Source organism: Pomacea canaliculata, linkage group LG2 (assembly GCF_003073045.1).
Source record: "Pomacea canaliculata isolate SZHN2017 linkage group LG2, ASM307304v1, whole genome shotgun sequence".
Lineage (NCBI taxonomy): Eukaryota > Metazoa > Mollusca > Gastropoda > Architaenioglossa > Ampullariidae > Pomacea > Pomacea canaliculata.
In genome coordinates, this window is record NC_037591.1 from 15131770 (window position 1) to 15146802 (window position 15033).

General features: G+C 39.4%; 1 protein-coding gene across 5 annotated transcripts in view; it reads right to left on the reverse strand.

The window, feature by feature from the left end:
- Nucleotides 1-748: 748 nt before the first annotated feature.
- Nucleotides 749-15033, reverse strand: part of LOC112557562 — a 19338-nt gene continuing 5053 nt past the window's right edge. For 2 of the 5 annotated variants that reach the window (XM_025227505.1, XM_025227504.1), the window contains exons 4-8: nt 3265-3432; nt 2936-3097; nt 2098-2265; nt 1769-1930; nt 749-1513 (exon numbers count right to left, since the gene is read on the reverse strand). In XM_025227505.1, coding sequence (XP_025083290.1) covers nt 1260-1513; nt 1769-1930; nt 2098-2265; nt 2936-3097; nt 3265-3432 — 914 coding nt within the window. In that variant the 3' untranslated portion in view covers nt 749-1259. Of the gene's footprint in view, nt 1514-1768; nt 1931-2097; nt 2266-2935; nt 3098-3264; nt 3433-4092; nt 4255-4395; nt 4564-5642; nt 5805-8118; nt 8370-8493; nt 10203-15033 lie in introns of those variants that run through there. The other 3 variants (XM_025227503.1, XM_025227506.1, XR_003097969.1) reach the window with 3 other exon arrangements.

Below are 15033 nucleotides of genomic sequence, written 5' to 3' on the forward strand. Positions count from 1 at the left end.
AAACAATATATGACGTTCTTACAACGACGAAATCCTCTAATAAGCACCGGAAACACTTGATTCTTCATAAATATATTTTTCAACCATTCGTGTATATTTTTTACATAATTGTGTCTTCAGTGGTCGAATCACTGCTTGCTCATCCATAGGCATTGACCCACAATATATTGTCTTAAAATTAACAGACAGCTTAATCGTTGTTTACAACTCGAAGAACTCGGTTAATGATATTTGTTCTCTTTCACAAACACCCGACTGCTAACTTCACGTCTTCAAAGGGGAACAACTTACCAGCAGGTCTACTCGGGTCTGGTGAGGCCATGAGTTCGCTCCCTTTGCATTAAAGTAGCTGACTACTAACCACGCAGTAAATACGATTCAGTTCCTCGAGCAGTAGTTATAAAGTCACGGTAAGTCGTTGCCCTCGGACAAAACCGAGATTTGAAGCAAAGAAAGTCTCTTTAATAGAAAGACAAATGTCTTGTTTCCGAAGTTAAATAAGTGGTGTCCAGACCCAGTTGATGTTGTTTTACCCTAAATCCGTAGTTATTAAGAGGAGGCTGGAGCTCGGATGTAAATAGACATGAAATAGTGTCCGCTAGGACTACTGTATACACCGCTCTATAACTTCGAAAACAAGACGCATCTCCTTGAGTTCCTCATTTTACCGTGGGGAACCGATTAACTCTTGCTTCATAACAACAAACTCAAAGGACTTAGTTCTCAGTCTTCCTTCAAACATTATCTGCAGAGTTGAACAGATTTATTTTTAAAATCCCTTTCTTCACAAACACGACAAATAACAACAGCAAAACAACTGAACCTTGAAATTATGGTATGTGTTATTTCATTCATTTCTAAGATTGTGTAAACTATAAGAGACACTAAACAGTGAGATGTGAGTGAGTCACTTACAACATGTCCGAGGAAGTGAGATAAGCATTGATCGTCACAAGAAACCGACACAACTGTCTCTCTCGCTGAAGTCATTGACTTTTTTCTCTTATTAAGTCCAGAAACAATCGCATGTCATTTATTTCTCTCTCGTCATGTTTTGCTCAGACATAATGCAAAAATAAATGTAAATGTTCAGCGTGTACAATGTATAACAACAACAGGTGATTTGACCGAGACAACATTTACTTGGATATTGGCTCACTGACTATAAGTTTTGTTAACAGGAGCTATTTGGCTTGAGTTGCTCTTATCAGCAGTCTGCATGTCCGTATGCATGTTCACCTTTAAGGATGTTGTTTCTGTCATATCAAAGTGATTGAGAGGATACTCAGGCACGAGACGAGCTGTAAAACTATGGTCATGGCTGGCACAGAGTTAGACAGGTTATCGCTGGAGCTGATGTATATCTTGGCGAGGTCGGCGTTGGACTCGACATTACACATGTTGGTCTTGCATTCCAGCAAACATGTCCGTCTGTCGGTGTAACCACAGACTTCCGACGATGTGGCTGATGGTGGCAGACAGTCTCTCGTGACAGACTGAAGTTCTACATAACCTGTGAATAGGAGAAAATCATCAACGTTCTCCTCCACAGGATATACACACTCTCCACAGGATATACACTTATATACTGTATATATAAATATATATAAATCGATCGAAATAAAGATGTGTGTGTGTGTGTGTGTGTTTGAGTTCAATAATTTTACTGTCCTTTTCCTTACAGCTATTTTGACTTGAAACAGAAGCCACAATACACAAAAAAAAAAATAAATAAAAAATAATGATAAAAGAAAGTCAGGCTTTAAACCTTCATATCGATAGACGGCTTTGGTGACACAGCTGTAAGTGGTGAAGTCGCAGGTGATGTTCGAACTAAGCTTGTGACTTAGAGGATCGTTCACGCATGCGTAGTCCACCGTGCCATCACCGGCCATCTGGTAGCTGCAAGCGACACATTTGTTTTGTGCCTCTGTAAACAACAACGATGTACAGTTCATGGTGAGTAACAGTGACATACACTACTGTTCATGTAACAACTACATACAGTACAGTTCATGTGAGTAACAGTGGCATACAGTCCAATTTAGAGTGAGAGGATACTCAGGCACGTGACGAGCACAGAGTTAGACAGGTTACCGCTGGATCTGATGTATATCTTGGCGAGGTCGGCGTTGGACTCGGCATTACACATGTTGGTCTTGCATTCCAGCAAACATGTCCGTCTGTCGGTGTTACCACAGACTTCCGACGATGTGGCTGATGTTGGCAGACAGCCTCTCGTGACAGACTGAAGGTATTGATAACCTGTGAAGCGGAGAAAATCATCAACGTTCTCCTCCACTTACTCCTCCAAACCTTCTACACAACGACACCACATTTTCTTAGTGTATTGTCTCATAATGCTTAGAGTGTCGTCAGGACTTTCAGATAATCCCTTATGCAGAACAAGAATGTATAGAGGGTAAATAAAAAAATTAATAAAGAAAGAAGATTTAAATATTTTGTGAAAAGAAATTGAATGAAAATGTTTATACTTTTTTTTAGATAAATGATAGTATCTCTATTTTATTGTTTGTTTATTAGTGCATTGTCAAACTCGGGCTCTTTCAAGTCACCTTCATATCATCTGAACTTGGAATAATTACATACTTCATTAATCTCCCACATGTGGTTAGCTACCATCAGTTCATGTCTGTGTGTATATCTATATATACAAATATGCTTAATAAAAATCTTATTTCCCATTGTGCTGCTTGTCTTTAAACAGAAGCTACAATACACAAAAATAATAACATAACAATACCAGGACGTACACCTAAATATTGTATATATAAATAAATCGATCGGAATAAAGATGTGAGTCTGTGTGAGAATTCAATAATTTTACTGTCCTTTTCCTTACAGCTATTTTGACTTGAAACAGAAGCCACAGTGCAAAAAAAAAATGGTGAATAAAGAAAGTCAGGCTTTAAACCTTCATATCGATAGACGGCTTTGATGACACAGCTGTGTGTGGTGAAGTCACAAGTGATGTTCGAACTAAGCTTGTGACTTAGAGGATCGTTCACGCATGCGTAGTCCACCGTGCCATCACCGGCCATCTGGTAGGTGCAAGCCACACATTTGTTTTGTGCCTCTGTAAACAACAACGATGTACAGTTCATGGTGAGTAACAGTGACATACAGTACAGTTCATGTAGCAACTACATACAGTAAAGTTCATATGAGTAACAGTGGCATACAGTCCAAGTTAGAGTGAGAGGATACTCAGGCACGTGACGAGCACAGAGTTAGACAAGTTACCGCTGGAGCTGATGTATATCTTGGCGAGGTCGGCGTTGGACTCGGCATTACACATGTGGGTCTTGCATTCCAACAAACATGTCCGTCTGTCGGTGTAACCACAGACTTCCAACGATGTGGCTGATGTTGGCAGACAGTCTCTCGTGACAGACTGAAGTTCTTGATAACCTGTGAAGAGGAGAAAATCATCAACGTTCTCCTCCACTTACTCCTCCAAACCTTCTACACAACGACACCACATTGTTAGTGTATTGTGTCATAATGATTATAGTGTCGTCAGAATTTTCAGATAATCCCTTATGCAGAACAAGAATGTATAGAGGGTAAATAAAAAAATTAATAAAGAAAGAAGATTTAAATATTTTGTGAAAAGAAATTGAATGAAAATTTTTATACTTTTTTTTAGATAAATGATAGTATCTCTATTTTATTGTTTGTTTATGAGTGCATTGTCAAACTCTGGCTTTTTAAAGTCACTTTCATATCATCTCAACTTGAAATAATTACATACTTCATTAATCTTCCACATGTGGATAGCTACATTCAGTTCATGTCTGTGTGTATATCTATATATACAAATATGCTTAATAAAAATCTTATTTCACTTTGTGCTGCTTGGCTTTAAACAGAAGCTACAATACACAAAAATAAAAACACAAGAATGCCAGGTGTACACCTATAGACTGTGTATATATATATAAATCGATCGAAATAAAGATGTGTGTGTGCGTGTTCAATAATTTTACTGTCGTTTGTGCTATTTTGACTTGAAACAGAAGCAACAATACAAAAATAAAAATTATGATAAAAGAAAGTCAGTCTTTAAACCTTCATATCGATAGACGGCTTTGATGACACAGCTGTGTGTGGTGAAGTCGCAGGTGATATTCGAACTAGTCGTGTGACGTATAGAATCGTTCACGCATGCGTAGTCCACCGTGCCGTCACCGGCGAAGTTGTAGCTGCAAGCGACACATTTGTTTTGTGCCTCTGTAAAACAACAACGATGTACAAACCAAGGTAATTAACAGTGACATACAGTACAGTTCATGTGAGTAACAGTGACATACAGTCCAGTTTAGAGTGATAGGATACTCAGGCACGTGACGAGCACAGAGTTAGACAGGTTACCGCTGGAGCTGATGTATATCTTGGCGAGGTCGGCGTTAGACTCGGCATTACACATGTTGGTCTTGCATTCCAGCAAACATGTCCGTCTGTCGGTGTAACCACAGACTTCCGACGATGTGGCTGATGCTGGCAGACAGCTTCTCGTGACAGACTGAAGTTCTTGATAACCTGTGAAGAGAATAAAATCATCAACGTTCTCCTCCACTTACTCCTTCAAACCTTCTGCACAACGACACCACTACGATAGACAGAAGGGAAGAGAACGAGAGATTCACTCATGACAGAGAGAGAAAACTGGTGAGCTGAGATTGGCTTCTAGGATCCCAGCTGAGTTGTTTGCGATAATTACATATAAACAGTTAAAGAAAGGAATGCGTGACGAGAGATTGACTCTGGTGGTGTTGTCAGAACGATTTCTGTTTAATCTTCGTCCACTACCTTCATCATATTGACCGGTGACGCTATTAATAAAATATAATTGTTTTATTTATTTTAGAATGTCTTCCCACTATGTGATTGAATATTTTATATTCTTAGCCCAATCAGCGATTTACTCTGTCATCGTGTAATATCTTGTTTTCTCACCCCTGGGTTAAAGGTTAAGTGTTTGGATGCTACAGCGTTCAGGGTTGAGAAGGATCGTTAATTGACATTCACAACAGGATTTGTGATCTGTTATCTATACGAACTTCACATCACTCACTTTGAATGTTAATGTTAACTCTAAATATGTAAACTCCCTATTTGACTGTCGATGTCAAAAATTTGACACCGAACCATTCTCACTACAAAATGTCACACAGTTTATTTTAAAACTTTCCACTAAAAGTTATTTGATTGCTTCAGGGGTATTTAAAGATGATTTAAAATTTATTTTATTGTACTCAAGAGGTTAATAAAAATCTTATTTCACTTTGTGCTGCTTGGCTTTAAACAGAAGCTACAATACACAAAAATAATAACATAAGAATACCAGGATGTACACCTATGTACTGTATATATATATATAAATAAATCGATCGAAATAAAGATGTGTGTGTGTGTGTGTGTGTGTGTGTGTGTGTGTGTGTGTGTGTGTGTGTGTGTGTGTGTGTGTGTGTGTGTGTGTGTGTGTGTGTGTGTGTGTGTGTGTGTGTGTGTTTGAGTTCAATAATTTTACTGTCCTTTTCCTTTAAGCTATTTTGACTTGAAACAGAAGCCACAATCCATAAAAAAAAAAGATGAATAAAGAAAGTCAGACTTTAAACCTTCATATCGATAGACGGCTTTGATGACACAGCTGTGTGTGGTAAAATTGCAGGTGATGTTCGTACTATGCGTGTGACGTAGAGAATCGTTCACGCATGCGTAGTCCGTCGTGCCATCACCGGCCATCTGGTAGCTGCAAGCGACACATTTGGTTTGCGCCTCTGTAAACAACAATGATGTACGGTTCATGGTGAGTAACAGTGACATACAGTACAGTTCACAGTTGAAGTGAGTAACAATTAACTATACACACAGTACAGTTCAGGGTGAGTTGTATAGACGCGATGACTGCGGTGGCTTGTACGTCACAGACATAACAGCGAGGATCTCTGACGTCACAATCTCGTGAACTTTCTTCGCTACTCTCGCGGTTGCATACACGCTTAGGGCTTCGTACAATAAATATTTTTAGAAAAAGCAGACCGATAAACAGACAACAAACAGATTGACAAACAGGTAGACAGAGGTAGAAGCATTCCCTGAGCACACTGGATAAGAACAGCAAAACAGCGATAATTATGGTCTCCTAGGTTCAGGTCTCACGTTGGACATACTGTACTTTCTCTGCGTGTGGTATTTGTTGATAGTGCCTGCTACTGTACACTGTGACTGACTTGATATTACACTAACCGCTCAACCTTTTAGCCATCAACTCTCCAATGTTGGATAGACAAGCAGGAGAAAATGAGTGAACGCCGGGTAGGGTTTGTTTTCCACGGCTCATAAAACATAAAACTGTAATAAGGAAGCAAAATGAGATTTTTAAGAACATGTAAGAACATGACATGCCGCTAGTGCTGAATCTGAGTGAAGCCCCCAGCAACCTGTTCTGCAAGCGGATGGTCAAGTTTTCAACTGAGGAACAGCTAGGTTACTGGTCCGAGACCTGTTCAGACTTTGTGCTGATCGACTGGCTTTTAAATTGCCCATTGGGACTAATAAAGTTGGTTGTTATTGTTATTGTTATTGTTATTGTTATTGTTATTGTTATTGTTATTGTTATTGTTATTGTTATTGCCTTCCACTCCCAACCACGCAGCTGTCCAGCAGACATGGGGACCTGCTGTACCACCTCAGATAAAGGTGGCTGATGGAAAGAGTTATATAGGCTCACGGAAAGGTCAAGACTCGATCAACTATTTATGTTTAGTGCCATTTAGGTCCCTAGACTACACCTACCCTTCATTTTTTTAACACAAAACAACGCTGATATATATATAGCACATACGAAACCATGTATCCGGCTTAGAAGTCCCTTCTTGTAACAAAACGTGATACGTACTCAATATATTTTCTTACTTTATAAGAGTCTAGTGCAGTGGTTCTTAACCTTTTTTGAGGTACCGAACCACAAGTTTTCTATGCACATTCACCGAACCCTTCTTTAGTGTCATCACGAATTGCGGGTGTGTCTTGACCTCCGTGGCGGAGGCTCCACCGAACCTCTGAGACCGACTCACCGAACCCCTGGGGTTCGATAGAACCCCGGTTAAGAACCACTAGTCTAGTGTTTCGTGTTAACCATCCCACCACATATCCTAGGAAATAATTCTTCATGAAAGTTCTTTCACTATCCCTCTTTCTCTGTCTCACTCATTTTTTTTCTCTCTCTCTCTCTCACACACACACAGATGAGGCACATAGTAGTGTGTGGTGATATGCTTCGCTACTTTCAGATATTACGAAAACTGTCCGATCGTTAAATTAACACTTCCATCCGCTCAAATGAAGCCGTCGAAGCCTAATTAAAGCCAAAGGCTAATTGAAGATAGAGTGACTATATATATATATTTTTTTTTTACACATTTGTAAATAACTACGAACATAGTCCAAAGAATACAAGGATTCGGCATTGTCAATGTTAACACTGCCTACACTTGAGACGATACTCTTAATTTTAGTAACTGATGCTCCAGGAATCTACAGAACACATTATCTAAACATATACATTTTTACTACAGACATTGAAAACGAATCGGCGCTGCCTCTTGGGGGAAAGACCACACCCTCTTCTTCCTGTTTTGTAACTGCAGGGATATATATGATGTAGAGATAAAGAACCGGAACACATTCAAATGAGGCTAAAACGATGTCCCAAGAGTAACAAGACTGTAATGTGAAAGATATATAATATTATATATCGGTCGATTCACTCATAAAAAGAAACCTCCTATTAGTATGGCTGATCATTAGAGCTGTTCATTGTTAATTAGATAACTGGAGTTGATCGCCTGACTGCGTGAATGTTGAGCGAGCATCTGAGAGTCAGTGACAAACACATCTACACACAAATACTCATGTAAATATAAATACAGACAACGTAGAAAGACTGAAGTGAGACACAGAAAAAAAAAAAGTTTCCTTTCACACGACCGACGGTTTGAACACCAAAAGGAATGTGACTTGGCGGAGAGTCACAACGACAGCATCAACAGGTACACCACACTCGCCGTCACGCTTTCTGCTCTCACTCACCTGCTGACGGTAGAAAGCACAGGACCGTGAAGCAGACGAACACACAACACACCCCACAGGTCGGCGACATGCTGGCTACAGGGGGAGACGTGAACAGCCTGACGATCTTCGATGAAGTGAGCGGTCACACCTTGATCATGTCGTCTTCAGGCCTCGTGTGTTCTATTGTTAGCCAACAATAACCTTTGCACTCCTGCATATATAATTACCGGGGCTTATTCAACGGACCTATTTACTTTTGGGACCTTCACCTCGACACTAACCTCGAAATGAAAAGCTGTGTATGTGGTTTGTGGTGGTGGTTGAGCTCCGAAATTTGTGACACCAATAAAAGGCAACAATAAACAAACAAACAAAAAACAAACAAACTGCCGCGTTTTTTGAAAGATTTTACTGCCGTAATATTATATTTACATTATATGTAAACTAAGACGCATAACTAATGTGCCTGTAGTGAGTTAATGGGATAAAGAGATCGCCATATATCGTGTACTCGACTGCTAACTTCATGTCTTCAAAGGGGAACAACTTACCAGCAGGTCTACTCAGGTCTGGCGAGGCCATGAGTTCACTCCCTTTACATAACAGAAGCTGACCACTAACAACAGTAAAATACGATTCAGTTCCTTGAGCAGAAGTTATAAAGCCACGGTAAGTCGTTGCCCTCGGACAAAACCGAGATTTGAAGCAAAGAGAGTCTCTTTAATAGAAGGATAAATGTCTTGTTTCCGAAGTTAATGAAGTGGTGTCCAAACCCCGTAGATGTTGTTTTACCCTAAATCCGTAGTTATTAAGAGGAGGCCATGGAGCTCTGATGTAAAGAGAATGAAATAGTGTCCTCTAGGACTGGACACCGCTTTATAACTTCGGAAACAAGACGTGTCTCCTTGAGTTCCTCATTTTACCCTGGGGAACTGATTAACTCTTGCTTCATAACAACGGCCTCAAAGGACTTAGTTCTTAGTCTTCCTTCAAACATTATCTGCAGAGTTGAACAGATTTATATTTAAAATCCTTTCCTTCACAAACACGACAAATAACAACAGCAAAACAACCGAATCGTGAAATTATGGTATGTGTTATTTTATGCATTTCGAAGATTGTGTAAACTATGAGACACTAAACAGTGAGATGTGAGTGAGTCACTTACAACATGTCGAAGGAAGTGAGATAAGCATTGATCATCACAAGAAACCGACACAACTGTCTTTCTCGCTGAAGTCATTGACTTTTTTTTCTCTCATTAACTCCAGAAATCATCGCATGTCATTTATTTCTCTCTCGTCATGTTTTGCTCAGACATAATGCAAAAATAAATGTAAATGTTCAGCGTGTACAATATGTAACAACAACAGGTGATTTGACCGAGACAACATTTAAACATGATCGTCTCTTGGCTCAGTGACTGTAAAGTTTTGTTAACAGGATCTGTTTGGCTATCTTATGCTTGAGTTGCTCTTAGTCATACAAACCAAAGAGCCTTAACAGCATGACAGCTATCTAAACCATCTAAATGGTTCTCATCCGGGGGCTGTCCATCACTTTTTCAAAAGCAAATTCACACAGTTGACAATACAGTGTAATACCATTCTTTCCCAAGTGTTTAATAAACAGTCAGAGTTCAATACATTAATCATTCAATGATTCTAAGATTCTAACATAATTACAATGATTAATTTAATACTAGGTAAACTTTATACTGTTGTGGCTTGTTCACTTTCGGGTGTGTGTGTGTGAATACTGGTAAATCCCGTTCTTTTCGACTGCATACTGTGCCTTTATCAGCAGTCTGCATGTCCGTATGCATGTTCACTTTTAAGGATGTTGTTTCTGTCATATCAAAGTGATTGAGAGGATACTCAGGCACGTGACGAGCTGTAAAACTATGGTGGCTGGCACAGAGTTAGACAGGTTACCGCTGGAGCTGATGTATATCTTGGCGAGGTCGGCGTTGGACTCGACATTACACATGTTGGTCTTGCATTGCAGCAAACATGTCCGTCTGTCGGTGTCACCACAGACTTCCGACGATGTGGCTGATGTTGGCAGACAACCTCTCGTGACAGACTGAAGTTCTACATAACCTGTGAAGAGAAGAAAATCATCAACGTTCACCTCCACTTACTCCTCCAAACCTTCTGCACAACGACACCACTACGATAGATAGAAGGGAAGAGAACGAGAGATTCACTCATGACAGAGAGAGAAAATTGGTGAGCTGAGATTGGCTTCTGGGATCCTAGCTGAGTTTGCGATAATTACATATAAACAGTTCAAGAAAGGAATGCGTAACAAGAGATTGACTCTGGTGGTGTTGTCAGAATAATTGCTGTTTAATCTTCGTCCACTTCATCCATATTGACCATTGACACTTGATAAAATATGATTGTTTTATTTATTTTAGAATTTCTTCCCACTATGTGATTGAATATTTTATATTCTTAGCCCAATCAGCGATTTAGTCTGTCATCGTGTAATATCTTGTTTTCTCACTCCTGGGTTAAAGGTTAAGTGTTTGGATGCTACAGCGTTCATGATTGAGAAGCGATCGTTAATTGAAACTCACAACAGGATTTGTGATCTGTTATCTGTACGAACTGCACATCACTCACTATGAATGTACTTACCTTAACTTTCTCTCCATACGTTAACTCTAAATGTGTAAACTCACTATTTGACTCTCGATTTCGAAATTTGACACCGAACCTTTTCACTACAAAATGTCACACAGTTTATTTTAGAACTTTCCACTAAAAGTTATTTGATTGCTTGAGCGGTATTTAAAGATGGTTTATAATTAATATAATTGTACTCAAATTCAAAAAACTTTACAAATTATTTCAGTAAAACAAAGAGAAAGATGAGACAAAGGATCGCGTGTCTTTCTTCCTTTTCGACATCACGTAGGTTGAGAGCGGCTTTTCTTTTCGCTACTAAGTCGAGAAATATTTGAAGTCTGAAACTGAAACTTTCTATTTATAGAATAAGTTGTTTGTCATTCCTGATGAATTTTTTAATGAGAAAGATGGAGATAATGGAGTTTTTAGTCTAAAGCACGCAACCACTACTGTGAAACGTAAGTTAAACTTTTGTTTACTTTTTATGATCACCAGAAGCTACTTCTAAGGTGTAAGAGTATTTTCTATAAATATTTACTGAGTGCATTCTCACTTTTACTATGGTGGGATTGTTTTTTTTTTAAAAGAATTTTACTAAATTTGGAATTTTCTTAATGTATTATGCCATAACGCTTAGAACGTCGTCAGGATGTTCAGATAATCCCTTATGTAGCACAAGAATGTATAAAAGGTAAATAAAAAAATTAATAAAGAAACAAGATTTAAATATTTTGTGAAAAAAAATTGAACGAAAATTTTCATACTTTTTCTAGCATAAATGATCAGTATCTCTATTTTATGTTTGTGTTATGTGGTGCATTGTCAATCTCTGGCTTTTTTAAGTCCACCTTCATATCATCTGACCTTGGATCATTACATACTTCATTAATCTCCTACATGTGGTTAACTACATTCAGTTCATGCCTGTGTATACCTCTATATATACATATATGCTTAACAAAAGTCTTATTTTCACTTTGTACTGCTTGGCTTTAAACAGAAGCTACATACACAAACGAATATCAACATAAGAATGCCAGATGTACACCTACTATACTTTATGTATATATACTATACATCGATCGAATATAAGATGTGTGTGTCGTGTGGGTTTATTGAGTCGAGGGTTCAATAATTTTCTGCATTTCCTTTAAGCTATTTTGACTTGAAAACAGAAGCCACAGGTACAATACCAAAAAAAAAATATAATAATAATGACAATAGAAAGTCAGGCTTTAACCTTCATATTGTAACGGCTTTGATGACACGCTGTAAGTGGTGAGTCGCAGTATGTTGAACAAGCTTGTGACTTAGAGGATCGTTCACGCATGCGTAGCCGTCGTAGCATCACCGCGTTGTTGTCAGCTGCAAGCGAAATGTTTTGTTCCTCTGTAAACAACAACGATGTCACCCAGGGTTGTACAGTGGCATACAGTCATTAGAGTACAGTTCATGTGAGTAACAACTACATTACAGTACACGTCGGGAGTAACAGTGACGACAGTTACAGGTCATGTAACAACTACATTACGGGTACAGTTCAGGGTGAGTTGTTTGACGCGATGACTGCGGTGGCTGGTACGTCACAGACTAACAGCGAAATTTGAGTCACAATCTCGTTGAACTTCTTCGCTACTCTCGACATTTGCAACACGCGTAGAGCGGTGGGTGATCTCCCCCTGTTAAGGAGGTTCCTACAATAAAATTTAGCAAACAGACCGATAAAAACAACAAACAGATTGGACAACGGTAGACAGGGTAGAAGCGTTCCCTGAGACAACTAGATAAAGAACACCCCTTAAAACAGCGATAATTATGACCTCCTGGTTTCAGGTCTCCACGTTGGACACACTGCTACTTTCTCTCATGCTGGTATTTGTTGATGGAGTATCTGCTCCTGCTACACCGTGGGCTGACCTTGTATTACACAACCGCTCAACCTTCAGCTATTCAACGCTCCAATGTCGAATAGAACATCAAACATGGGTGAACGCCGGTGGGTTTGTTCCACGGCTCATAAAAATAAAACAACTGTAAATAAGGAAGCAACATGAGATTTTTAAGAACATAGAGAGGAATCCACTTCGCGATTGCAGATCTGAGTGAAGCACCTCATACCTGTCTCCAAGCGATGTCGATTTCAACGAGGAGCAGCTAGGTTACGGTCCGAGGACCTGTTCACTGTGTTATCCGACTGCTTCCACTCCCATGACCCCGCAAGCTGCCCAGCAGACTTGGACTGCTGTACCACTACCTTCAGATAAAGGTGCAGGAAAGTTATATGCCTAGGAAATTTAACACGTATCATCATTTTGTTAAGTCCATTAGTCCTAGACACACACCATCATTGACACAAAACAAGCTCGACTATATATATAGCACACACTAACAAACACGCTAAGAATCCTCTGTAAAAAACATACGTACCATAATTTTCTACTTTAAAGCATCTATGTTTCGTGTAACCATCAACACACCAATCTTAGGATATACTCTGCTGAAACTTTCACTACCTCTTTCTCTGCTCACTATTTTTTTTTCTCTTTCTCTCCACAGAGAGAATGAGGGTTTGGAATAATATCTATAGCTAACTTCAATTAGAAAACTGTCCGACGTAAATTAACCTCCTCTCTCAAATGACACCGTTGAAGCCAATAAAAGCCAAAGACAATGAAATAAAAGATATATATATATAATATCAGAATGTAAATAAATGCGAACATAGTCCAAAAAACAGATCAGCATTGTCAAGTAACACGCCACACTGAAGACATAACCTAATTTATAACTGATGCTCAGGAATCTACAGCACAATATCTAAACAATAGACATTTTTACTACCAGACATTGAAAAACAAAATCGGCGCGCCTCTGACAATGACCATCTCTCCTCGTTTTGTACTCGAAGGATATATATGATTAGAGATAAAACGAAACGAACACATCACTGAGGCTAAAACGAAGTCAAGAGTAAAAAGACTGTACATGTGAAAGAAAGTAAATAAATAGCTCATATATCGGGTCGATTCACCCATAAAAAGAACCTCTATTAGTAACGTGATCATTAAGCTGTAACTTAATAGAATAACTGGGAGACGCGTGACATGCTAAAAGTGGGCGAGGATCTGAGTGCAGTTGACAAACACATCTACACCAATTCCATGTAAACAAATACGACATGTAAGAAAGACTGAATAGCAACACACAAAGAAAAAAACATTTCTTTCGCATACGACATTAAAAAGCCAAAGGAATGTGATATGGCGGAGAGCACAACGACAACATCAACCAGGTACCACATCCGCCGTCCAACTTCGCTCTCACCACCTGCGATGTAAGAAGCACCAGGACCAGAAGCGACGAACACACAACACACCCAAGTCCGGCGACATCTGCTACAGTAGAGACGAGGACTAAAGTTTACGCAAGTGAACACCTGACGATCTTCTGATGAATACGTCACACTTGGATCATGTCTACACCCGGTGTCTATCGTTAGCCAACAATACCTTACACTCCGCATATATAAACCGGCTATTCAACGGGACGTTATATTCCTGCGACCTTCACCTCGACATAACCTCGAAAGAAAACCTGTTATGTTGTCGTGTGGTTGGTCGAATTGACACCAAAAAAAAAACAACAACAACAACAAAAAAACAAAAAACTGCTGAGCGCTTTTGAAAGATTAATCCTTACAATAATACGATATTAACATATTGTAATAACAGACCAATAACTAATGTGCTATGAGTAATGGATAAATAGCAACATATTCAAACGTCAGCTAGATAACCAAAGCTTGTCTTGACAAAGCTTCTAGTAAAAAACAAATGCAGTCGACTCAAATACACGAGGTAATGACCAGGTACAGGAACCTGTTAGGGGAATCCTCCCTAGAGCGTGACATGCCGAGGCATGGCGGATAGCATTGCGTATGGTGATTACACACCGTCCTCACTGTCACACACATCCTCGGCGCTTTTATACCTGCACCTGCACAGTTAACCCCTCGCTCAGCCACCAACCAGATGAACTCAGGTGCAGTGTTTACGGATTACCGATCCGCGGACTTCTTGATCTACGATTCTTTGGCAGACTCACGCGGAGATTAAAAAAAAACAAACTCACATATACACAGAGGAATACACAGCGTTACAACACTCCGCCAGCACTACACTCACACACGTCATAAGGAAGATCGTGATTTATATCAGTGCAAATTCTGACCTTCGGATAATTTTATGCTCTTGCTCAAGCCCACAAAGTCCTGCCCCGAAGAGAAGTAGTGAAGTAT